The sequence below is a fragment of the Falco peregrinus genome, chromosome Z (assembly GCF_023634155.1).
Source record: "Falco peregrinus isolate bFalPer1 chromosome Z, bFalPer1.pri, whole genome shotgun sequence".
In the NCBI taxonomy this organism is placed as follows: Eukaryota; Metazoa; Chordata; class Aves; order Falconiformes; family Falconidae; genus Falco; species Falco peregrinus.
The window spans coordinates 51476273-51503398 of record NC_073739.1 but is presented as its reverse complement, the minus strand read 5'-3'; the positions used below and the strand labels follow the sequence as shown (position 1 = coordinate 51503398).

Sequence of the window (27126 nt, the reverse complement as noted above, 5' to 3'; positions counted from 1 at the left end):
ACCATTCAGAAATATGGATTTATGTTAGACAAATACTTAGGTATAGTGTGGACAACAAGTCTCAAAACAAGAGTCTTGGTCTCTGAAGGGAACCAGAAAGGCAGTTAAAAGACTTTTTAGGGGTAAAGCTTCTATGTGAGTATAGAACAGGTTACTCTATTGCTCTGTTATGCAAATTCTTTGCGTGTATGGTGAGCAACTGCTCATGCTTACTTAGTTCAAACTAAGCAGGGGCTTCAAGGCTTAAGTATAATAATTCTGTCCAGAAGGCATAAAATGTACATGAAACACATAAACTGAAGAACTGGAAAGGAGTCTTGGTATGCAATGTTGATCTCATCTAGATAGCTGCATCAGTATCGGGCCAAAAATTGCCTACATAGCACCACTGGAAACACCAAAGTTGGGCAGAGATGTAGTAGAAATCAGACCAATAGGGAAAAATAGTTAGGGATGGGTTGCTTATTTGGAAGGAGTCTGTGCAGAGAAAACAAGGTGCAGAGGCATCAAAAAAGGTGGGCTTGGTAAAAGAAAGCAGGGGAATAAATTACAGAATCAGGTGGAGAAACAAGAGGAGGGAGAGATTCAATAGTTGAGTTGTGGATGCCTGTGAAAGGTAGTGAAGCCAAGCTGCAATCACAAATCCCCAGGATACTGGAGGGAGCACTGCTGAAATGTCCATCAGGCCTTTATCCCTAAGACTTGCTGTGGCAGCATGGAGATGGAAGGAATAGACTTGGACAACGTAAAACTAAGTGCAGATGGGAAGACGGCAGAATTATTACCCAGTAGGTCTCCTGTGTGTCTTAAAATTTCTTTATAATTGTGTATCAACACTATTGCTAGTAATAAGCAACAGAAATGTGACTCAGTAATACCTGCAGTGATGTACAGGCAAATTAACTGTGATGTGCACATTACTCAAGTTATTGTTAGCTTCTTAGTAATGTGTTGCTTAAACAATAACTATCATCAATCAGTTACATCTTGACTCTCCACTCCGAAGGAGGAAAGTCAAAATGTGGCTAGTTATAAATGGCAAGACAGTCTCAACCATTCCCCTGTTCTACAAAAGATGACATGATTTTTCTCTCTCATTTAAAAGAATGCCTCCCACTTCATTCTAGACCACCTTGACAGAGACACCTGCTGCACAGCCTTTGGGAGGGAGAAGGAAATCCCTCCATCCTACCACCTCTACAACAGGCCAGTGGGAAGGCAAGAGGTAGGTCTTTGGTGTGAGTAGTGAGCCTCACTACTTTATTTAGATGGATCTGTATCTGAAAGTACTAGAAAATGGAACTCAGAAGACAGCTGAGTTCCTACAAAAAAAGAAAACTTGTTTACAAGCTGGGTCTTCATTTTAAAGTCACAAGCTCAGTGAAGACAGACACAGAAAGAGAACCTTACTTTTGACTGCTTCTGGTTCTGGTGAGCTGGAAGAGGGGAAAGTTGCTGATGGCTGCGTATTCCTCCTCTCTGCTGGGGCAGCGCTGGAAGGGACTGGTGCTGCAGTCAGACTGTCTGTCTCTGCTGAGTTGATTGTAAGCCTCACCATAGTTTTGGATGTCTTCAGCAGACCAATAAACTGAATGACAAAGAGAAAAGCTGGTGAAAAGTGTAACCTGACGGTTTAATTGTAAAATAAAAATAAAACAAAAGAACTGTTCTCCAGTCTGGAGCTACAAGTCACAATTCTGTAGGTTTTCTTGGTAATGAACAAGGACAAATATTCATGTTTTTTATAAGAAACAGCAATAGAATTAACCTTAGGCTAGATCTGCCTGATGTTAATCAAGTAGCTTCCACAACCTTCACCAAACTATAGCAGATGAGAATGTGGCAGTCTTTTGATGGCTTCTCTGGACAAAATACTACATTTACAGCAATTATTAGAAAAATTGGAAAACCAGTATTGTCTTTTAATGCTTGGGTGGAGCCCAATTCTGATGCCACCAAAGTCAATACCAAAACATCTACTGATTTAACAAAATGTGCTACTGCCATCCTAGCTCCTTAATCAGATGAACAGCTGGGAGGAAAAATCTGAAAATACTATCTGAAGAATATATTGGAGGGAGAGAAGGACACTAAGGTGTAACACAAAATCTGGTTTGAAGGAATACTGAAAAACCTTCAAAATTAATTTCCATTCCACAGAAAAGACACCAAATCCTTCTAAGACTTGACATTTAAGTAGAATGAAATTACTTTCAGAGATTTCAGAGATTTCAATCTCTCTGTTTCTTCTTTCAAAGCTTACCCACTTCCTTGCACACTTTACTCTGTTACTCATTTACTGCTTCAGAGATAGCAGTGCATCAAAGAGTAAGATGGATCCTCTCCTAATTGTGCTTTACAAACAGAAAGTAATCTTCTTATGCCTAAAGAATCACTTTTCTTGGTACCAAGGAATGTGCTAGAAAAAAGCCCTCCTTGATTCATTACAGAATCCAAACTGAGTTTGCAGAGGTAGAAGTTAGTAGAACTAAATCTTGTTATTTAGGAATGGAGATCAGTTTCTCCAAAGGGTTGAAATACCAGACTTGGAATATAATGAGGCCGTTATTATTGACAATCCCCATGTCAAAGCACAGTTCATGACCTGATTTACCACTGACACAACTCACCTATGTAAATTTACACATATTCATTTTACTGGTTCTAATACTTTTCAAGTGCAGAAGCTACAAAGAGTCATTACTGAGCGATAGTTCATGGCTTTTATCCCACAACTGATCACCTCTCAGTCATTAGATCTGAACCACAGGGGAAAAGAAATCACATGTGTAGCACAGATACAGATGATTCATGTAGTGCATTAATATAAAATAGCAGCTAAGCTTTACATTCAGGCTTTAGCTTATTCTCAACACCTGCATCTCAATGCCTGGAGATCTCTGGTTCTATAGCCAGCTTTGAAAATCAAGTCAGAGTATAGCCACAAAAACCTCACTAGTTTGTTCAAGACACAATCACCTCCTACATTCCTGACCCTTCAGAAGTACCTTTTCTACTGGATATCCTGCAACAATTTCATCATCCACTGCCAGGATCTGATCTCCAACTTTGATTCGTCCATCCTGGAAAAAAATAGAGTAAAAAATATCAGCTCGGGATGCTATCCCAAAACACATTTTTTATTCACTATTTTGATTTTAATGTTGTCACACCTTTGCTGCTGCACCATGATCTGTTAAACTCTTAATAACTACTCCATTAATTGTGTCTTCTTCACTAATGGCAATTCCAAAGCCTCCTTGATCCTGGGGCAAACACAAAAATGCAGATGGTTAAATACTGTGTTTATCAAAATGCTAGAATACATTCACCAAACTCTAGCAAAGCTTGCAGACAAAACAAAAGTTTTGGTTTTCACAATGCATCAATATTTTTGTTTTAAACTATTTCTGAAATAGATTTTGCCAACCTACAAACAGCATATTGGCTACCAAGACAAATTTGAAACACTTCCATAACTTAAATCCACCCATTTGAAACTTACAATGTCAACTGCAATTCAGTTGTTAAATTCATACATAGGAGTAAAAACCACAAAATATTTGGAAACTACAAAACTGAGGTAAATAAAAAAAAAAAATGACATAGCTTAAATTTATTATTTGAAACTACAGCAAAAAATGCACAGGAGTGGAAAATACAGAGGATGGAAAAATGTATGCTATTTCCATGAAATCACTAAATGTTTGTGGCAAAGTGAAATTTCCCTAATGCTTTCACCTAGAATTAAACCATCTGTATATCATCTGTAACGTATTCTCCCAGTTAATAATGGAAGGCTATTTCCAAGAAGAAAAACTTACAAGAGTCTGCAAGCCTCTATCCTTATGTCCACTGAATCAACCTGTCTTCTCCATATCAGTAAGCAGAAGCAATTTTTCCACCCTCACTTGGAAGCTTCATAGTTACAGAAAACCTGGACATTTTCTCCCAGCTGTACCATTTCCACTAAATGTGTGTTTTGTTTGGGGGATTTGGTGCTTATATTCTGCTAATGCATTCACTTTGAACAACTAAGGCAATGATTTTACCTGAGGCACCACCAGCAGCTGGTTATCAAAAGTTTTGTGAATAGGACAAGAGCTGACTTCTTCCAGAGACACAAGGCGACTGGCAAATTTATATTAAGGTCGAGATTCATCAAGTTGCCAAAGACAGTCATTACATCAGTAAAACTCTGGGGTCCATTCACGAATAGGAAGAGAAGACCTCTAGAAATCTCTATTCTGACTTCCAGTAAGAAAGAGACAGTTTGTTTGCCATAAGCTAATGAACAGAAATGTGGCTGATGTGAATTTAATCTTCAGCACATACCTTAGGGAGTTCCACATATTGAATGTTTTTACATGAACTGAAGTCAGAACAAGCACTGGAGTTTGCAGCACTGATATCAATCTAACAGAAAATGAAAACATAAATGTGAGCAATTGTATTCAACATTTTGCATCACACTAAAGTAGCGCACAAACATTTAAAGTGGGCCTGATCATTTTCTGGATTAATTTAAACTGCTATAACCCTATTCACAGAAATGTTAGATTTACTTCATAGTTTAGATGCACATAAAACAGAACTGAGTGCAGCTGTACCAAATTTAGCAGCTTTACTAAACCATTTGTTTTTTCCTTGGATGATGGCTTCTTTTGTAGTATTTGCTAAGCAGACAGGGCAATCCTTTATCCAGAACAATCTTAGTATCTCAGTCAAATGAGAAAAAAACCCAGTTACTCTACCTCTTGATGTTGAAGTGTTCCTGACGTACACTGGGAAGACTCTACTGACCTCGCAGGGCAAACAGCCATCTGATTTACTGCATCTTTATTTCTACAATCGATTCAGTGAAGGAATGTAGTAAGAACGTAATAATACAGCACCACATTTCTTAGAACAAGTCTAGTAGTTTCTTTTACTTTATTTCTGGCACTCACAATGCAAATACCAAAATAGAAACAACTACCAAGAACTGAGCTGAAAAGCACATCAATCTTATCAAAATTAAAAATAAAACAGAAATACTCTGTGCAAAACTTGTGCATATTAAAAACTTTTTTAGCCAACATATACCCAGAACTTACCTGACAAAGATTATTTTTACTTTAGATGGTGCACATTTGATTATTGAGGAAGCATTCTGGTGAGTCCTTCCATAGAGTATTTGCCCGTTTATCTACATAAAGGAAGACAGCAATTATTTCTCAAAATATTTTTATTCCTTTATACTTAAGACTAAATTTTAAGCCTTAAAAGGTCCATTATCCCACATCACTGGCTAAAGCAGCAATTGTATTAAATTAATAGAAAATGTTGTGTCCTGCTTTCACTCCCTTCTTTCAGTAAAAAATTCCTTATAGTTTGATTTCAGACTAACATTGTCACAGTGCCATTCAGTGTCATTCTCTGAGTAATACTCAGTTGACTTGGCACGTCATCTATTTCCACCTGCCATTGATCACCTCATAACTGATGTGGAGATAAGCCAGGGCCATGGGAAATTCCAACCATACCAAATAAATGAATCACTTATATCCGGCAATGAGATTGCTATTATTTATCAGATTTCAGTTCTGAGCAAGGTACTTTATACACAGGAGTCTGAACACCAGTGCATTTACAACCTGAAGATTTGTCCTGACAATCAATGTATTAATTTGGCAGAGCAGACTCACTGAAACCCCTTGAAGCTTCTATGATTCAGGTATGATTGGAGGTATCAGTGTGAATGTGCCCACTACGGCCACTGTTTGCTCACAGTTTATCATTCGCATTTGTTCTTGTCATAAACTACTCACATAAAAACTACAGTGCAGAAGTCCACTCTAAGAAAGGGGAAATGATTGGAAAAGGACACCTTGGACCTACACAAAGGGAAAATAATGCAACACACACCAAGGCAGTACTAATAGAAGCAGAGAAGCACAAAAGCAGTGAACAGTGAGCAACAGACACAAAATGCTGAACTGAGGGCTGAACTTAGCAGCAACCCCTCAGCTCCCATACACTGTGTTCACCAGGCATGGTCACCGGGATACTGCGCCCTGTCATTTATAGTGGAGGTGACAATTCCGATGCAGCACTGCTTCCAGTGTTTGCCATGGGCTTGTGAAGGACCACTGTCAGGCCATCAGCTGGGGGACAGGGCATGGTCTGCCACAGCTGATTGAGAGCTACTCGGCAACATAAGGAGCAAGCTCAAATGTCTCCTCTCAGAAGAGGCTGAGACAACCTCTTAGCATTAGTTTGCAGGTTTACAGTGTGGACAGTAAGCAAGAAATCACATGAGAGCAGACTCAGACAGATGTGTTTCAATGTGTTCTAAGGATACTCAGCATCGGCAACATCAAGGTTTTAAAAAAAGATGTTTAAACTGATTCAAGAGAACTATCTAGCAGGTAACACTGGACTCTGCAAATAACAGGTCCCACCATGAGACTAGGTCCACAGTGCTACAAATCCCTTCGTTTCTCTCCTAGTCTGCAGCTGCCAATCTACATCATTTACTCTTTCAGTGTGGTCCCCAAGCTTTGTTCAGTCTCACCATTCCCCCCCTGTACCATCTCCCTAGCACATTCTCAAACACCTCCACATACAGTTTTGTAGTTACACAAGGCATTTCTGTGGGGTAACGTTACCGACCGCTATTGGAAAGAATGGGAAAAGCTATAGCAGAGAATGCATCTGCAACTATCATCAACTGAACTGTGGTAATATAAAAATATACCTTATAATCATATCAACACTGAGAATGTTAGCTGCACATTCAGTGGCTGAGTCCCCTCACAAAGCCAACAGAAAACAGTCTGAATGTGTCATGAGATAAAAGTCCATAATACAACCAGATCTGTTCCTGTTTCCCCAATTTAATTTCCATTTTATATGTTACATAACGTAAACATATAATGATATTACCACATTTCCAGTAGGCAGAGAAGAAGTAAACAGAAAGCCTGGAGCACCCCACAGACGCATGGACTAAAGGACTTCATTTGATTTCCCATGGTCTGCAATGCACTGCCCTTCCATACATCTCCATAACCCAGCAACTGCTGTCATCTCCAATTTTATCCTTTCTAAATACACACGCACCTTTACTTAGTACTACTGTAACGAGGAAAAAAAGCCACACACAGCTGCAAATATTTGGCATACACCAGAATGAAAATCTGGTAGCAGAGTGATGTCAAGTTGGATAACTTGGGTATTTCAAGGTCCACTGAAGAACATCTACATTGCTGCAAGAATGTAATACTTTAGTGCATTTCAAGTCAGTGTATTTGAGTTTCAGTATAAATTGCAAAAACTCACCTCTAGTAACTCATCTGCAATCTGTAACCTGCCATCTTTTCCAGCTGCTCCATTTGGATCAATTCCCACTATAAAGACACTCATCCTGGACCGGTCTTTGTTACCAGCAAGACTAAGTCCCAGACCTGTCCTTCCTTTTTCCAGCTCAATCATGTGTAGCTCCCCTGGTAGATTTCCATAGCGCTGCATGATCTTTTCTAAATGTAAAAGTGTAGGCAGCAGAGGTTGGATTTACATTAGAAAGTTTCATATATCACTCAGAGTCAAGATCAGTGTCCTGTGGGCAGTATCTGACAGAAGAATCCCAAAGGGATGAAAAAATTTACAGCGTGCACCTCACTTTAAGCTAAGTCTTAGATGTTTTATAACAATATTCCTATTTCCTCGTTTCCCTTCTAACTTTTGAAAACACTAAAACTTCTCTTAAAAAAAGACCTTTCATACATAAAAACAATAATCTTCCCTCCAGTAACACCTTCAGGTAACAGAAGGTATCACATCAGTCACTGCCATCAGTTACTTAGAGTACACTGAAATTCTTCAAGCAGTCCTACGCATGAAACAGTGAATTTGGACCATGGAGGAAAACAGAGATTGGAGTGCAATGAACAACTAAGAAGAATAAATTAGTTTTATATTTCTCCATGTGCATCTGACCAAGCACAACTGAAAGCTGACAGCAACACTTAACACCTAAACATCAAAGCACATGAGAACGAAGTAGTTTAAACTGGACCTCCCCATTTCTAGGGTGCTATTTCAACACTGAATATTTAAAACATTATCGCAAAGGATAAACTTACTCCAGCTGTAACCGAACTCATCCTCTTTCTCCACATCCTCTGAGACTCTGCTCGAAGATGACTGTGCAACATCACAGCTCATTCCTGAAAATGCTGACGGAGGAGGCAGAGGCAAGTTACAAAGTGAAGTCTTTTCTGGCTCTGGATCGGATGGACCAAATGCCTGTGGAGAATAAGAAAAATGCAGTGGCTAAGCAGATTCAGACTCTGTGCAGGGCAAACTAGTATACAAAAATGTTGAAAGAGCAATGACTATGGCTTTGAAGTTTAAATACCAAGCAGCTGGAATTCTAAATTAATAACACAGCACAGAAAGGCTGTAAGAGATCAAAGATAGAAACAAACACCAGGCAAGGTAAGAGGTAACATCACTCCAAAACGTATTTGGAAGCAAACAGAACTCACAATAAAAGCCCAATTCAGTAAAGTTTTATGTGCCACTTTACATTTCAGTAAAAGTTTCTTATGAAAACTCAAGTGAATTTTTTTTAAATGCCTTATTTGTAAAAGACTTCCGCTTTATTTTATTTTTAAAAGCTACTGCATATACAATTTTTTCATATCATATGGTTTGGGAGCCGAAGAGGAGGAAAAGGAAAAGAAACAAAGAACTTTGTCCTTTCAAAAATGCCTCCAGATAAAAAAGAAAATAACTGGTGTATTAACTGAAAAGACAATTTAAAAACAAAATGAAACATAGTAACTGAAGAAATCCACAGTAACTGGACTTTTTCAGTCCCATTTACTGGTTTCCTATACATTGCACAGGGGAGATCAAATAAAGGAGGATGCAGATTAAATCACCAAGGAGACAAATACTTTTCTTCTTGATGTATGTGGTCTATTCATAGTCGCAAAAATTTAAAAGTATAAACACATGACTACTGCAATATAATGGTTAAACACCCAAATCCACAATCTGGCAAGCCTCCATTCAAGAGCTTCCCTAAGAAATACAGGTTCTGATCAGGGTTTTGGCTAAGTGTATGTAGTTTCTGTCATTTTGGCTTGCCCATAGTAAACATGTAGGCAAGAAATTTGTATCTGAGAATCGTCATTCTGAAGCTTATGCATGCCCAAGAGAATTTGATACTTGGCAGATCAGCTGTTGATGTAAACAACAACAACTTTAGACGAACACCAAGTATTTTTCCAACACCAAGATTTTCAGGTGTTGCCCTAGCTTCACAGCCCTGTTCTCACCATTTCAGGTTTCATTACTGCCATTAGCAGAAGTTTGAACACAGTATCTCAGATAGTGTCTCTGGGTGCCAATAACACTGAGACAACTTCTTTATAAGAGGCAACAGTGAAATGGGTAACAATATACAACTGGGAAGACTTCAATCTGCTTTAAATCAAAGGTGTTGAAAATACTGGGATATTACCAGTTTAGTCATACTGAGGTTTAAGGAAGGTCCTATCCCTCAGGCTATGAGTTACCTTCATTCTTTGTATACACCAAAGATTAAAAGAAAATGCAAATGCCCTACTTCAGCTCCCTCATTCTGCTTCTGCTTGAACAAGATCTTCCTTTCCTTCAGGAACTTGTTCTAGGAGCTTAACTAAGAAGTCATTAAATGTCAAAAGCATGGGAAGTTTTAATATGGCACCCAAGCTAATAATTTTTATAAAAAATGCATATAAATACCATATTTTTTCTATCTTGTATCGGTCATATTGACCTGTGCTTAAAATCTAAGACAATACCATCCTGCTGAGATGATACCTTGCATCACTAACCCTCATGTAGGAATTATTTAAAATTTATGCAAATTATACTCTAACACATGCCAATAGTTACAGGGCAGACATAAACCTCAACTGAAGCAGCAAAATTCTAGCAAAGACACTGTTACCCATCACAATCAAGATCAGGGTGGAAACACTACTTAGTAACATTCAAAATGATTTTTTGTGATTAAAAATTCATGTATCCACCACGGAGAAAGTCAGTGACAGACATCTACCTCAAAGAGGGCTAAAGGGGAGAGAAGTTCTAGAAACACCTGATTTTTCAGAGTGCTTCTTAGAGTTTTAGCTAGAAAGCTACGTAACACACTGAATAAATGAGGAAATACAGTGTGAGAGCAGACCAGATCAGCAGATCTTACAGCAGTCACTGTGTTTTAAAACCAAAATTAACATATCACTTCAGTGATACTCTTGGTAAATAACAGCATCCAGTAACAGCACAAACTTAAAAACATGGCCAAAAAAAAAAAGAACAAAAAAATGCTGTCAAGGACCTCAAGAAGATCTGTATATCACTACATCTGGGCAGATTAGCACTTAGAACTGCAGCCACCATAATCTGATTGACAAAAAAATGCTTCCTTCTGTATCTCTGTGCACACCTACATAAAGTTGAACATGGTTGATGTTTAAGGAAATCTTGAAAGTAAAAGCAAGGATCCTTTGCGAGAAGGGTAAAAAGGGTGCTACAATGCCATCTGGCCAGAGGGGACCATATCCTGCCTCCAGAACTTGGCCTGTCATGCATGCACTGCCAGCAGCAGAAGCTGACCCCCACAGTTTACACACACATAAGACTTTTGCTCCCTGAATCGGGCCACACACAAAAAACCTAAAATGCTTTAACTCATGAAATACTTCCAGTGTGCCACGGCACAGTATTTCATTTAAAATGCAAAGCATCAGACAGTGCATGAACCCATTTGGCTACCAGGGTGTCTCTGAACACAGCCAAGCAAATACTAAAAAAGGCAGCAAATTTGGAGAAGGCACACGTGGAGGAAGAAGCAGTACTCCTTAACGTATCACAAGCCATGTACAAACATACAGCACACATACAGTAAGACCCACTCACTGGAATCACGACAAACCTTGAATGGTGTGGGAGCAAAAGGGTTAGTTGGGGAACAACGGAAGGTAACCCTAATTGGATTCGATACCTCCTACAGTAACACAAAACAGCAATCCACATGTTACAGCACCTTTGGCAATACAGAGCATTATTAATGAGTAACTCATTTTCAATTACAGATTCATTTTGCTAACTGCAGCAACTTTTGTTTACTCCATTTAGAAATGGACAAAAGTATTTAAAGGGTTACTAAGGACACTGATTCAGCAGTTTCTTACTGTACATGAACCTTAGTTCAGCAGAAGCAGAGAGATGACAAAAGGCTATTTTTATCTCAATGTTAAAAAAGGAATTATGCAGAAACTGCAAAAATTTTAGGTTTTTTCTACAAAGATGTGCAATGCTTTTTCAGAAATACTTTTGAAAATACAGAAAACACAAGCCATCATATATACTTCTAGTACCTTTCCTCAGAACTGTAACAGACACAAAGTGATTTCAAAAACACACATGTATATCACATCATAGATGTTCATTGTACATTCAATATATCTGACAACATGGAAAAACAGACAAAGGGCACAATCACTCTCAAGATGTAAAACCACCTAGAAATAATTTTATTAAATCAGAAATGCATGCACATAAGAATTAAGTCTTTATTTATTATTGCGTTAGAGGTTAACTCTGTTCCCAATATTAATAACATGCAGTAAGCACTAACCACAAAAAAAAGAACCTAACTTTTTTTGTATTTCCAAAGATGTCACCATCCTGTTCATGTTGCATTAAAAAAATTTCCATGAAACAAGAGGGAAAACATTTTCAGTATCATAAAACAAAAGCTGCCAATGTTGGGCTTTTTTTTCCATGCAAAATGAAAAAAAGATGTATCAAAGCTGGAAAGTTCTAATCACATAAAAAGAAAATTAAGTATGTATACCAGCAAAACACCTCACGCTGATGAGAGAGTTACAGTCAGGTGGATATTGTAACTTATATCATAGGGACTGATTTTGTAATAGAGAACTTTCTCCTTTGGTAGCTCTGATTAGACAGATTTAGTGGTTATGATTAATGGAGCTGGCCTTCTTTAACTTCTTCAAAACTTCTTCTTTATGCCTAAGTGTCTGTGTCTTTAATCCACTACACAGAATTTCCACTCTCATCAGCACAATATTTTAACCAAATTGGTGTAAAAGAATTTAAATGCAGAGACACTAATGGCAAAGAAGCACACATATGATGTTTGGTGAGTCAAAAGTAGTGTGGAATTATCCAACCTTGCTAATGTTGAACTGAGAAGAATCGGCAAACGGGTTAGTGCTGCTGAAGACAGCTGGCCTACAGAAAAGACTGTTCTGCGGGAAAGGCAGGGAAGGGTTCTAAAAGGAAAACATAATAGAAACTAAGCAAAACCATTTTAAAATGAACCCTTTGTGACTCATGAAACAGAACATAGTTATTTAGCTGTTCGTTCTAACCAAACAAGATTCACTTCCTGCACTTTGCTACAGGTATGTTAAGGTAAGCAGAACTCTATTTGCCCTGTGTTTGTATCAGCTATATTTAGCAGAGAGTAGAGGAAAAGCACTGATCCTCATAACTGTTCTAGCCCACAAAGGGCATAAAGCACAGAACTCAGAAGCACGAACAACAGAAAATTTACTTGCTGTGGTACTTGTACAATTCTGTCCCAGCATCTCAGCATAAGGGATACTCTCACAGATCAGTTAATTATAAAATTGTGGATTTCTGGATTCGAATAAACACAGTTCTTTGTAATAATGCAGTAGGTTTAGTTTTATTTTTAAAACCACAGATTAGTTCTCATAATTTATCTTTTGTGGTTACACAATCACTATGATTTTCACAAAAGAGAACGTTTAGTAATATTAGGCATCTCTAAACAGACTTTGTATCTGAACATAACTTCTACAGATCATTTTTTATGTGTGTACATGCATCCATAATTTTCTGAATTTATAGTTTAATGAAACTAATTATTCTGGTCTTCTCTTTAAACAATACAAGGTACATCCTTATCATTATTTAACACAAAAAGAGTTTTCATGTTTAGACAAAATTAAAGGATGTAATTCATGCTCCTTTTGCAGTTTTTGTACTGTATTCTATTTTGAGATCATAACTTGTTTAATAAAGAGGGAAGAGCTCTGATTTTGCATAGTTTGTTGGAAATACTGTTCAATGTATTATTAAAAGTAATTTCTACACTAGGCAATCTGGCAATCGCCTAAATTTCTTAGGGCTGTAAGCTGAACACTTCTGGAAAATAAACAGCATAGTAATTGAAAAGGACTGTGAAAGGCTTGCAGCATCAACTGATACATTTATATGACAGTAATTTAACAGATATATGTTGCTGTTTAAGAATTTTCTTTAAGCATTTTGTTTTTTTTTAAAATGCTCCTGAAAATAGAAAAAGCATCCCTAAACATTTATTCTCAGATACTATTTTGCAAAACAAAAAGTAATGCAATTTGGTAAGACAACATATGTCTTGGTTCTACAGTATCTTCAGCAACGAGAACACAGAGCTGTGCATGGACAAGGTTTCTTCACTGGCAAGTCAGTCAGAGTTAACAGGCAATTTCCCTACAGTACAAGATTTTCTGTTTACACGTGAGATTCACATTTGATTTTGTCTTTTATAAAGAGAAGTTTGGGAAAACTAATTTGCCAGTGTAATGATCCTATTACACTTTAACCATTACATCTGTCATCTGCATAAAATTTTGGATTGTATCTTGATGAAACTAAGCAACTAGAGTAAGTATCAGCCACATTTTGTATATAAACTGTGAAATCGTAGTAAAAGAGAAAACAAAAGATCAGCCACAATAATTCAAAATATGTCCTTTTGTGTTTTGTCATGATGTCACAGCACCTGAAATACTACTGCCAGCTCAAATTCTAATCTACGCAACCACACAGTATTAATATGGACTGACTACCATGATAAATACGGAGCACTTGAGTTTGCCTTAACAGTCAGGTTTAGCATGCTTTTTTGCAGAGTCTAGGACATGAAAAGCAAATACTAAAATAATGGTGGGGTTTTTTTTACTGTTTTTTTCTTCCCAAATCCAAACCCTAAAATAACAGTATTTTACCTTCTGCCCATCCCTGCTCCACTAACTTGTGTTCAGTATTCTATTAATGAGCCCAGGATGCTAAGGTATCAGAAACTAGCTAGCATTTCATATTGCACAATGCTGTAACCCTACAAATTACCTTGGACCATAACCATGGTGACAGATTAATTCTTACTCAGAAATACCCAGAGCATTATCAGCATGAAACATAGACTCGATGGATAACTGCTTACTAGCACAACTATCAACTAGCTTATCACAGCCTATTTGCATTATTTGGGTTATTCTGGAGCACATTTAGGATCTCTTTAACTACCACAGAAGCCAGAATTAAAAAAAATAGGGGGGGGGGGGGGGGGGGGGAGGCGGGGCGGAGAACAGGAAAACTGACTCGCTAGCAACATGTCACTTGAAACTGACTGCCTCGCTAAATACATAGTGGTACCATATTATATACAGCTACTGTGTGCAGGTAGCTAGGTATCTGGGTGACTGTACATGAATGAAGGCAGGAAATTTCCTTATAAGATCTTACTATAAAGTACAGATGCAAGTTTCAAAAGATGAAAACAGTAAATATAATGCCATTTACAGAGATCACAACACAATGCTTGTGTACAGGATGAGCATTTGCAATGTTTTGCTTACAGAGAAACAAGGGTTTGTTAATAAACAGTCAAGAAATAACCAACAAGCTTAATAATTGGAAAATAAAGAGAACACAGAACTACAAATAAAAATAATTCTAAATGAAAGTAAGTAGTGATAAAGTAATGGCCTCATTCCCGTCCCAAACTGGTCTAAACATTCAGCAGTGGCAATTTCATTCACATCACAGCAAATGCAAAAGCCTTACTTTAGTAGCTTGAGTGTCAATAACCAACATTCGACAGAGCTTTTTCATGCAACTTTACCTTAGATGACTGATGATAAAATGGATTAGTAGTTTTCTGCCCACAGGGAGCAGAAGCTGAAGAAGGGCTATAAAGAGACTCTGGCTGGGGAACAAGAGTTATGAGACAACTAGTAAATAAACATGGAGCTTACACAGACTCTACACAATGAGGAAGTTTAGTTTCTAGCAAGCAACTAACATTAAACCTCAGTAGCTTTTGTCTGCAATGTCCATGCAGCTTAGTGACTGAAAACTTCCGTGTACTTCTAGGTCCTTTCATTAATGTCCAATGAATTTTTTAACACGTGTTGTATTTCTGCATGCGCTTCTCAGACATGCCATCAATCTCTAAAAGTTGGGTTTAGTTAGACTCCTACTCTGCCCCCCAACAAATTATCTTTCTTGAGGCTTTTCAAAACAGTTTGAGGACGGCGTGCTGGAAGGTAATTCCAAATCCAAATCGATTTCACTCTAAATGGAAATAATACTTAAATCAAATCTTTATTCCTAAAATAGCTGAGATGGAACTTTCAGGATTAAGCATCCCATTCCCAAACACCACCACCTTGAACAATTGTTTCATCTATTACTATGTATTACATGTCTTTTCATATTCTTTATGCTTACCCTTGGTCTGCTTATAATGCTCTGTACCATAAAGACTACAGGATTGCCTGCCTTCCGTATGGCTTCCACAGCTTGTTCGTGGCTGGCATCTCTGAGGTCAATTCCATCCACCTGAAATTGGAAGGCCTCATCTTAACATTGCAAGAAGCTACAAGAATCATGAGTCTGCTCTGGGTTTTGGTTAGGGAACTTTGACAAAAGCTTAAGCCCAAACCTCTGTTACTGGCAGAAAGGTTTCTACTGACTTGGCCTGAAGTCCCTCACACACAGTTTTGAGATTTCCCAGAGCACTAAAAGGACATCAAATAAATATTCTCCATGGTTTTAAAATCAGGTTTTCCAGCATTCTTGGTTCAGGTTCTATACATTTTCCCACAGACAACGTAATAGAAGATATAGGGTAATAGGAGAGATAAAGTAATCTGAAAAGAGTGGCAATGTTTGCCAAACGCTTCTTGTAAATGCTTTCTCTTCATGAGATTTACAAACTGAAACTTGTTAGGTGTTGGAAGGTCTTTCATTATGGGATATTATGTCAGTACAGTGAACTTTTTTCCCTTTCTTTTAATTCTTTTTTTTTCTCTATTAAAAAAAAAATTTAACTACTAGGCACTTCCCCCAGAAATTAAATTTTTATGTCAGAGCTGAAAATCTTTCTTCTAGGAGAAAGTATTTACAAAGGATGGCTACGGACAAATTTTTGCCTGGTTGCTTTTCTTCATGCCTTGGTCTGTACTGAAGTGCAAAACTTTGTCTTGTGACTGAAGTAAGAACCATGTTATGGTGAAGTTAGCATCAGTAAAACATTCTCACAGTGACCATAGTAAAAGCTAGAAGCTAATGCAGAAATGTTATTTGTTAGTGGCAATTCGTGCACAAAAATTATATGTTTACCCCTACCTTTTTAATTCTCTATCTTAAATTTAAACAATCAATGTAAATAAAGAGAGCACAAACACAATCTGAGACGATTCTAAACCTATGAGGAACTGAACAGTAACACTAAGGCTCTCCAGTTCCCCATGTCTGAAATACTCTATGCACTAGTAGAGAGAAAAGCTTAGATATGCCACAACTTGAGAAACTCAAATAATCCATTCTGAAACAGTCCCATTAACACAACATTGGTTACTTAATTTCACTCACCCACTCCAATTCCTGCAAGTATCATCAGAGACAACTACTACATATTCATAAAAATCCACATATTCAGATATAATGAACGTTTTTTAACTTTGGGGCCATCAAGCAAAATTCTACCTCCCAACTTGTAATACACTGGAAACTTCTAGACTGTTGTAGGAAGTGCCACCTATATTAAGGCATTACCTCAAGATCCTTTATATGGATATCGTAGCAGATAGTAAACTGCAGTTTAAGTATTATCACGTAAAGCAAGCATAGTGTGATCCACGGGATGAATTGCCATGTCCACCATCCTGCTTTTTATGTTTGTACTGATGGACAGACAGCTAAGGGTGAAAAGGAGTTCAGCTCCTAATGGCCTGACACTGGAGACAGGGTAATACCTGACTTACTGATAATCATCACAGGAAGGATATATTCCTTTTAGCACATTCATTCTTCAATATCTTTAAGTGAGAAAGCAGAAGTAGCTGCATAAGCACAGGATTGGTAAAACAGAAGAGAAATCTACATAAACTGCCTGCAACACCGCTGGCTACCCTATGCTCAGACCTGAGCACAATGCTCTTGATCTCCTCTGTATCAAACCTAGCTTTCATCATGTTAGTAGGAAAAAAAATTGTCTCCCTTAATTCCTGCACAAGATGCACAAGAATGATGTGATTTGATTAAGATTTAAAAGGGAAATAAGCCTGGCATTTATGTGCACAATTTGCTATCCACTGGCCATTTTTGTTACTATCCAAAATGCAAAGGTAAAACCTTTTAGCTTCACCAAACTTAAGCTTTTTCCTAGACATGCTGGCTTTAAAACAGGCAGGTAAAACTGCTGGCTTTGTAAACTCCTGCTCACATAGTCATCTATACTTCAGGTTGTATATTCAACTTAAATCTGTCTACACACAAACGTCAGCAGATGGTACTACACTCTGGTATGGCTCAAGTGGTACCAGCTGCAGCAGTTACACAGCTGTCAGCCCAGGACCACATGTCCATCTCAAGTAGCTCCCAAGATGCTAATGGTATTGCCAGCAAAAGGTACTCGGCTCGTACCTCCACAATCCGATCTCCAGTTTTCAGTGTTCCATTTTTGCCGGCTGGGCTGTCTTCCAGGATGTGCTTGATAAAGATCCCTCTCATCATTTCTCCATTACTCAGGCGGCTCCCCATCCCTCGTCCTCCAACAATGCTGATCCCCAGTGACTTGCTAGGCTCTCTCCAGAGTTCAACCCTGTTGTGACAAAAAAAAAAGGACCAGAATAAATGAAAATCTGTTGTGATTATGACAGTGCTGCACACTGAAGATACTGGATTTGCACAATGGTTTAAAAATATCCAGAAATAACTCCTCCTTTGACAGTTTTGTTGTTAGGTGGGAGTTACCTGCTGAACTGCTCAGCAAGTCTGTAATTGCATCTACCAGTTTTTCACTTTATTTTGGATTCTAATCAAAACTTTGAATCCTTCTCTTCACCCCTTCTTATTAGCTCCCAGAAAGCCAGCCTATAAAGATAAATTACTAAAGCAATAAAGAAACTTCCAAATTGTGGGGATTTAGCTCAATGGCAGTTAAAAACAACAGTGAATTACTCCTGCAATGCATAATATTACATTTCTGTTCTTTTCTTATTTCTCTTAAAATATATTACAGGTTTCAAAGTTTTTGAATTTCAGATGAGATTTTATACTGTGCAACTAGATCTGCACTTACTTTCTGGGCTGGTTCCAGTTACTGAAAGCTGCATTTTGAAGTTCGCTTTCTTCTCCCTCCCCCTCTTCACGTTCTGGAAGCTCTGGGAGTTCCCTGCTGATGAACAGGAACATGCAATTCATTTTTAAAGAACGCACATAATCACTACTTTTCACTGCAAAATGTCATGTATTGGATCACCCTGCCAGCATGAGAATTTGTACACAGGGTTCGTGTAAGGAACTTCTCTTTTAGATGTCTGTTAGAATACATACTGTGCTTGGGGATTCCCTGTTCACCTGTCTCCACAATTAAGTTGCTATCAACCGACAATCACAGAATAAAGGTTCTGTGTTTTGGAACTAGAACTAAATCAGAGCTGAAGGTAACAGTTTATTGTTTCCAAAATCGAAGAAATTACAACAGCAGCATTCAAAAATAGTTACTGCTTTTGGAGAGTAATTTCAAGAAAACAAAAACTATTAGTCACTTTGAATATTCTGGCCTATAACTGTAATGCATTTTTGGAACTCAAGGAAAAGGACAGCATAATTCATTCTTTCTAGTATATGCTCTGGGAAGAACATGCTGGAGGCACTGAGTACTTGTGGCAATACATAAATCACATGGCATGGCATTTAAGAAAAGTTTAGGATGAGGCAATATTCAGTCTCCTTTTTGCATAGATCAAGCATCTATAAAACAGCCCTGCCAAAATACCAGAAAGATTTGCCAGCAAAAGCAAAATTTGTATTCTGAACAGCTTTTTATTGTAATGGCTGCCAGTCTGAAGAAACTAATCAATTTTTCATCTCTTTGAAAATAAAACTTATTTTCCTTAACTGTGCAAAGTGTATGGGAAAAGTTACTTCCAAGAACCCTATGTGAGAAAACAGTGTCTTTTGACTCACCTGACAGTATGTGAAGGAAAAAGTTCAAGTGGCACAGCTCCCTCTGTCTGTTGTCCCAAACTGGCCCTGTACTCGTCTAAATTTTCTGCTGGCACATATGTAATACTGCAATAAAATGGAACATGATTAAAGTAGCATGAGGACTGCTGGTCCTGCCTTTGGTGGGTGTGAGCAATGCATATGGGGAAGCCACCCAAAATTACTTCACGTAGTCATTGACTTCAAATGGACAATGCTGGTATGCTGGGAATAAGGAGTTACATGAATCCTTCGTGACTTTACAACAAATATGCAATTCTAGCAAATTAAGTAGCTGGCCAGCACGTAATTTTCTGAGGGCTGGCCACGCCACTTTAAGTAAATGGTGCCTGAACAGTGACAGAAGTGCCACAGAGATATCTGAGCTTCAGTCAAAACAGAGATTCCTCATGCAAAGACAAACACTGAAGAATCTGCAAGGTGTGAAGCATCATTACCATCCTAAATGCTGGCTGAAAATGCTTCTGGAAGTTGGCTTGCAGGAGGTTTTCAGCTTTCCTGGGTGGTTTTGTATCCTGTTTTATTTTTATGTGCTTTTGGTGAAAAGTACTGCATGGGTCTAGACATACAAATGTGTTACAGCACACCACCTATGAGGCAGAGAGCAATCCCCTGCTCAACTCCTTCTTCCACCCCTTCATGCACTTCCAGCCAGCTCAGGATGGTCAGCCAGTCCTGTTTCACCAGCCAAATTACATGCAGACTCCTGAAGCCCTGGTGCACCCTGATCACATTTGAACGTCAGAAGCAGAAATGGTCCAGTAGACTGGGGAGGGGGAAAAAGAAGTAAAAAAAGTTAAAGGCATGAAGAACATTTCTTAAGAAACTTCCCACTACGGGCAAAAGGACACCATGACCTGAACAGGGCTACTTAAATGGCCCTTCTTTAACAATGCTTTATCTTCTTAAAAAACTTTAGTTGTTCCATAAGCAGCTTAGCTGTCAAATCCAAGTCTGCAAGAAATAAGGCTGATGGAAAACGAACACCAGAAAACTAGCTGTCCTCCCATCCATCACATAGTTAAAACAAATATGAATGCATTTCCCCCTTAGATAGGATAAAATAAAATAAAAAAATCTTGGCCACTTCACAAGGAGATGTAAACTGCTGAGGAGAGACTCCTTCAGCTCTGAGCCTCTCACTTACTTGGAGCCCTCTCATGTCCATCATTCCCTGACTGGAGCCTTCTTCTGTCTGTTGTTCCCTGACTGCCACCAATTCCCCCTCTCATTGATTTTCTGCTGAATACAGCAAGCAGCAGAAGGCAGAGCAAATGCATTTCTACGACTAATGCCGTCTGTCCAAAACACTCTGTTAGAACTATCATAAGGATCATCTTTGTTTGTGTTCTTCATCTGTGAGCAAGCATTTTCCCCACCTCCTCTCACATCTACCATATCTAGGAAAGGGCTGAAGACTGTCATTACGGAGGTGCCTAGAGTGCTGAAAAGGAGGAACTCTCCAGTGTTTTTTGGTAATGGTTTTTATGGTAATTTCTATATCATCCATATTATCAACACTTGTTCTCTTCCTTAAATCTCCTCCCTCTTCTGCTCTGGCCTTTTTTCAGACACACAAGTGTTATGTGCTCGATACAGAGTGTTTTCATTTTGAAGTGCTGAGGATTTAACACACACCAGGGAACAAACACTCAGCACAAGGTCATTGACTCTTATCTGTCTTGCAAGAAATGCAGCAGTTATTTCATGAAGCCCTTGCAGTGAAATGGAGAGAATCAAGAAGGAAAAGGCTTTTTGAAAAAAAGTCTTTTCTCCATCACCAACTCCAAAGGCACTTAACTATAGCAAAGTGTTAGCACTAAGGTCACAGAATTCTCATGGGGTAAACGCTGCTGCAGAAGCACCACCCAGTAAGCCTGTAAGAATACCTTGCCTCTACAAAACCTAAAAGATGTGCAAGCTGCATTTCAATGAACAAAAATGTGTCATTCATCCAGTTACATTCAACAGTTTCATCCCAGTCAAATTCATCAATCTTCACCCTATAAAAATAAGCAGGAAATAATGTATTTTCCCTTGAAAGACAGCTGCAGTAAAGAAACCAGAATTGCAAGCAATCTTTTTGCTGGCTAGAACACTTGGACAACCTCCTTCATGCTAAAATGCAGCTGGAAGCTATTGTTCCAAGTATGGAAATGAGAATGGCAGGCTTCTAAAAAGGAAACATATATGCCCAGATTCAGCCTGGATGTACACAGTAAAGTGTGAGCAGAGTGTCCAACATCTTTCAACTCTGTCCAGCCCTTTTGTGCAAGCAGCACATGGCAAACAATTACGCTGCTTCCCAAGGCCCAGAGCAGTAGTAGTCCTTACCTCATACATCTGTGTAACATCAATGTTGGAGATCAGCTATGGGGGAGGCAAACCATATGCACTCCAACTTCTGGGATACCCTTGTTTTTCATTATACGAATTAATAACTGACATGGTGATGGGGCATTCAAAAGGTACAGCTCCAAGAATTCTCTCAAAACAGCCTCAGATGCTACTTACAAACATGTCCCAAAATCCCTCTTAGGTAAGCAAGCTTCCCTTTCTGTGACAGCACAGGAACTGAGAAGAAAAGAGGTTCCCTCCACCATTTTTAAAAATGCATCTAAAATTGAGCAACCAAATTACTTAATTAATTTCCACACATGGAGTCAAATTTAGATATTATCACTGGGAACTGTTACATTTTAGCTCTTTGGAAAATTACATTATTTCTATTTTAGTGCCTAACTATAGTTTAAGCACTCAAAGGAACATTCAGTATATTTTTAACTGCTCATTCCTATCTACAACTAAACTTCAACAATGCTTCAGCTACTTCATAAATATAAACCAGAACACTTACTTGCATTTTGCAAAAAAAATAGCATAGAAAACTAAGTTACATGGACGGAATGCATCAGAGTAAGAGTTCACCTTTGTTTCTTGCTCATGATTTTCAAAGTCCAGTTAACAGCAAAGGTTCCCCTAGCGACTCTTACTAGCTAAGCTGTATTACTGATGTGGCTGTCCTCCTCTCCTCTCTCCTTTGCATATTATTATTGAAATGAAAACTTACACTAAAATTGTAGCTCTGCTGTAAATTAGAGTTTTAGGAAATATTTATTTTCTAAATATGTTATTTTTCTAAAAACAGGAAGTCCTCTTTGCTAAGTGACTGTCTATCCTGCTCCTGCGTTCTGTGCCACAGAGTAAGGTCAGATTGTAGTAAAGACTTTGGATTTATATATGCCAACCTTTTTCCCTACTTAGTACTTCATGGGCAGACACCACACCATTATACTATACACCATTTGCTGGATTGCTACCATAGCTCACTTCTTAGAGGTCACAGTGAGGTCTGAAGACATCCAGCATCCTTCTGAACAGCTCAGCATGTCACTAGGATGATGAAGGGCCCAGAACAAGAAATGTGTGGGCTCCTCTGGTCAACTCCATTGACCCCTGCGCTGTAAAGTAGAAACAAAAACCTACCCAGGCACCTGAAGAGTCGATCTGCAAAAGGGACTGATAACTGCCTTAATATAGTCACAGGGAACAGAGTAAGAGAAACAAGTTGCAGGAAATAGGGATAAAGACACAGAAAACAGGAAACAAGTAAATGACTGCTCTATGACTGTGTTACATTTCTTATCTGCAAGAGAAGTTAAAATTCAGCAATATGCAGGTTTTAGTCATTCCTCTTTCACAGCTGTACAGCTTGAAGGAGAAAGTGTTCTGGTTTCCTTTCTTGAGTGCTACAATCAGCCTCCTCCCTGCAGAGATATGCACTAGCAATGAAAGCAGTGACAATGGAAACACCAAAGGGTGTACATATGAAAATATCTTGTAAACACAACACCGCATGCAGTACAGAGGAACATATAACACATGCTTGACTGAACAGCCACACAAAACCTTGAAACACTAACAAACCAAATAATGAAGTATGGAAAACGTTCAAGAACAGATTACTGTCATTAACACTTAAGGTCTAATTTAAACCTTTTTATACATGAAGGAAGTAAAATGTAAGTGCCACAGAAAATATGACACTGAGATTAATCCAGATATCAGTACATCCAGGTATCAGTACATTGTATTCATGCCAATTCTTGTAGTGAACCCCGTACACACACACCCACGTGCTCTGAGCACATCTGGGACAGCCGTCATAAATGAAATTTAAAAATATTAGCAATAATTTTTAGAATACAGGTGTTTTCATTTCAGTCTTAGGAAGTATGCACTGATCTTCCAAGTTTAAAGCCATACACACACACACTCTCATGACCTTTTTCTTTAAAAAAAAAATATATACACAAAGCCACATGTGCACGCACACACACACACAGAATATGTACCTATATCTGGATATATCCCTGACATTACTATGGATGTCATAAAAGCATGGAATGATTTTACAGACAAGTTGCAACATAGAGCCATAATGAATTTCTGAATCGCCAATACTCACACATAACAGAGGGCCTGATCATCAGCAGGTGCTGGAGAAGATCTAGAATGTGAAGCATATGATGCAGCATCTTTATACAATGGTGTTAACAAATGTCAATGTCTCATGCTGAATGTGACAGGCATACTTATGTAGTTAAAAGTGTGAGCTGCTTTTTTCTTTTTTTTTTTCCATTCCACCTTCGCTTCATCTACACCTCTCCCAGAAAGCATCTGCTCTTTATGATTATCTATTTCAGTTATTATTAACAAGCATGGAAAAAGGAATATCCCCACATTTTAGGCAGGTGAATTATAATTCAGCTCTGTAATTACCTGACAGATGTTACAAGCAGCTGCTGCTGAACACAAAACCCTGGCTATTATTACAGAAATGTAAGACCTCCTGGCAAGGTGGAGTGAGAAGTGAAACAGAATGCATTCTGGTAAGGCCACACATCTGGTTTTCCACACACAAAGGGGAAAAAAATTAAATACCTAAGCCTGAAACTCAGACTGCTGGTTCTTGAAGTATTCAAAACAAAATTTCCTTTAATAAAATAAAACAAAATAAAGCCTTCATGTGGCAAGTCAGAATAGCTTTACGTTTTCTCAACAAATACTGTTTGCCACTGAAATACAGCTTTGAAATTAAAATGCTTGTACTTAATCACTTTTGGGGCTCACGCTGCTACACAAAAAAAGGTCAGTCTAAAAATTAGAGACACCTTTGTAGCCCTGTAGGAATAAAAAGGAGTGATACCTAAATGGCCACACCTGAGTGCGCATGCACCTGTCTCCTGAAGAAGACACCAAAGAAATTCAGCTTGCTTATTTGAAATGCTTAAATTGCAAATCCTGCACGGTGGTGTATCACATTAGCTCTGAAATGACATCTATATATCTGTGTATTCCTCTTAGCAAACAGGAAAAACTATCATGGGATAATGCTCCATATCTCCAAATTTCTGACTTGGGTCATTATCCACATATTTGTATCACAGTATTTTTCCATAATTCTGTACTGCTCCTGAAAGTAAAAATCACAGAAAAAATTAATTATGCTGAATAGTTTTGTATCAAAACTATGTAGGCCCAAAAATACTGTCCTTATTCTTGCAAGACTCCTTAAGAAACTACCAAAGGATCTGGTCTTTCCATTTTTTGAAATGTAGAAGCCAGCTCTGCTTTAACCCTTATGGGAATGCACTGAAGAACATAAATACAAAATGAAAGACAAAAAAGTAAGAGTATGAATAGCAACTGTCCCTTTTCTGTGAGACCTTTCAGAAAGGGATGCATTTTTCTCTGGAAAATCTGAATAATCATGTCTAAGACAAGATTTTGGTATTTTCGACATATCTGCAAAAGCCTAACACTAAAACCCAAAACTTAGAGTTACACAGTGTAAGATGTAGCAGCTCTAAAAGGATAAGTGCAAATAATGAACACATCTGTGTTTGATCATGTAAACACAGCACTAATAAAAGACTCCTCACCGAAAAATGGTGCTGTAGCATTTGTCTATCTAAGCAGACATACACACACATGCATGCTCACATACCAACTGATTTCAGTCGTGGCAGTCAGAATTATAATAGTTTGAAAGCCTACAATAATAATCACCATATTTTACCAAACTGACTCATTCATATTAATGATAGCATTGACAATAATGCAATTCATTATATGAGCATATGCCATTATTTAAACAAGCTTGCATAGATCATAATCCTAAATGCATGACAGCTATGGGGCAGACCATTAAACCTACCACCCACAGTGTAGATACTCTGCCTACCCATTACCAAAATGCTGGGTGTCTTCAAAGATAGAATACTTCTGGGCAAGAACAGAATGCCCTGCAGTCCATTCTGAACTGACAAAAACCATAGTTACCTGCAACCACACTGGGACTGAACTGATCCCTCTCAAGGCAACCCTCTTAAAAAAGTAGAGATTTCTATTACCAACAGCTCTATTAATCCCATTTGCAGATATGACACGATCCATGTTACCATGGGCTTGAGAAAAACGGTTACCAGATTTTTGGAGCTGTAAACCCAGAACTGGTGTGTCTAGAGCACTGTCCACAAGCTCAGGAACAACCTTATTTCCAGGTGGTGCACATGGGCAAAGTAAACTCCACAATCACATCAACTAGAAAGAACTGTACTTTAAGGGAAAGTTAAAATTCTGTCAACTGAGTGAATTTGAGAAGAAACTTTCTCATCAAGCAAGCAGATTTTCCAAAACTATTAATTACTGCAAGTTTAAAGTAGTAACTCCCAAAAGCAGATATTTATGCACTAAACAACAGCTCCTTCATATGCACTAATAAAAACTTGTGATTTCACAAAACAGTCTGTTTCTCCTGTTTGTCACAGATGTACCGAAAATGTTTTAAGCATTACTTTTCTGCATTAACATCATGCATCATACTTTGTCTGGCAGTCAAAACCAAAATCCATTACAAAGATGTCCATCAAATGAAATCACTTGTGCAATGGCCAGGACAGTCCACATGTGAGAAACACAAACACTTTGAGCAAATCCTTCCTTTCTTTAGAAGAGTCATACTATGAACGCTAATCCTCTTCCTTCAGTAAAAACAGGGAGGGCAGTAATGATAATGATTACTAATGAGAGTAACAACTTTTCTAAGAACATCCAAAGCCTCTTACACAAGCGATTTTATCTTTCAAACCCATGAAGATGTAATTTGAAGGTGAATTATCCATCTGAAGCTGTAACTTAAAAGGTAAATTCATGTTGTAAAAACAAACATTTTTTTTAATTTAGAATACCTGCATAAATAACCAAATGTTTATTATTAGCCTATTCGTACCACCTAGCTTTACCTACTTTATGTCTGGTCCAATGAGCGAATGCCTCCTCAGCACAGCCCGGGCTTGTGCACTGGTTAAGTTAGTGGTTGACTCTTCATTAATGGACAGGATGCAGTCCCCTACACCAATCCGTCCATCACGGCTTATTGAGCCTCCATGGATGACACTGCGGACTATCATTCCTGAGCCATCTTTATTGGAACTTACTGTCATCCCTATAGTGGAAAACACATGAAACAGTTAATAATGTCTTCAAGGCCAAGCTCTGAGTGCCAAGAAAAGGGAATGTAACCTGGGGCAGTTAAGGTAAACGCCAGCCAGCCAATCTGCCAATGTCAGCAAGTCTACAAACATTGCTCTTATTCTCCCTTGCGTTTCCTTCTTTCCAACAGAAAACAAGAGACAGCAGTTACACATCACAACCATAGTTATCTTTACCTTGTGTTATTTCACA

General features: G+C 38.3%; 1 protein-coding gene across 20 annotated transcripts in view; it reads right to left on the bottom strand.

Moving 5' to 3' along the window:
- The window catches only part of MPDZ (multiple PDZ domain crumbs cell polarity complex component), a 99358-nt gene that overhangs the window by 15427 nt on the left and 56805 nt on the right, over positions 1 to 27126 (bottom strand). For 5 of the 20 annotated variants that reach the window (XM_055790799.1, XM_055790801.1, XM_055790805.1 and 2 more), the window contains 17 exons: positions 26689 to 26887; positions 23846 to 23887; positions 19339 to 19443; positions 18449 to 18544; positions 17791 to 17968; positions 15592 to 15702; positions 14984 to 15067; positions 12237 to 12338; positions 10973 to 11044; positions 8127 to 8289; positions 7324 to 7520; positions 5097 to 5188; positions 4755 to 4845; positions 4336 to 4416; positions 3174 to 3266; positions 3009 to 3083; positions 1411 to 1588 (listed from right to left, as the gene is read on the bottom strand). In XM_055790799.1, the coding sequence (XP_055646774.1) occupies positions 1411 to 1588; positions 3009 to 3083; positions 3174 to 3266; positions 4336 to 4416; positions 4755 to 4845; positions 5097 to 5188; positions 7324 to 7520; positions 8127 to 8289; positions 10973 to 11044; positions 12237 to 12338; positions 14984 to 15067; positions 15592 to 15702; positions 17791 to 17968; positions 18449 to 18544; positions 19339 to 19443; positions 23846 to 23887; positions 26689 to 26887 (1959 nt within the window). The remainder of the gene's footprint in view (positions 1 to 1410; positions 1589 to 3008; positions 3084 to 3173; positions 3267 to 4335; positions 4417 to 4754; positions 4846 to 5096; positions 5189 to 7323; positions 7521 to 8126; positions 8290 to 10972; positions 11045 to 12236; positions 12339 to 14983; positions 15068 to 15591; positions 15703 to 17790; positions 17969 to 18448; positions 18545 to 19338; positions 19444 to 23845; positions 23888 to 26688; positions 26888 to 27126) is intronic. The other 15 variants (XM_055790812.1, XM_027792765.2, XM_055790818.1 and 12 more) reach the window with 13 other exon arrangements.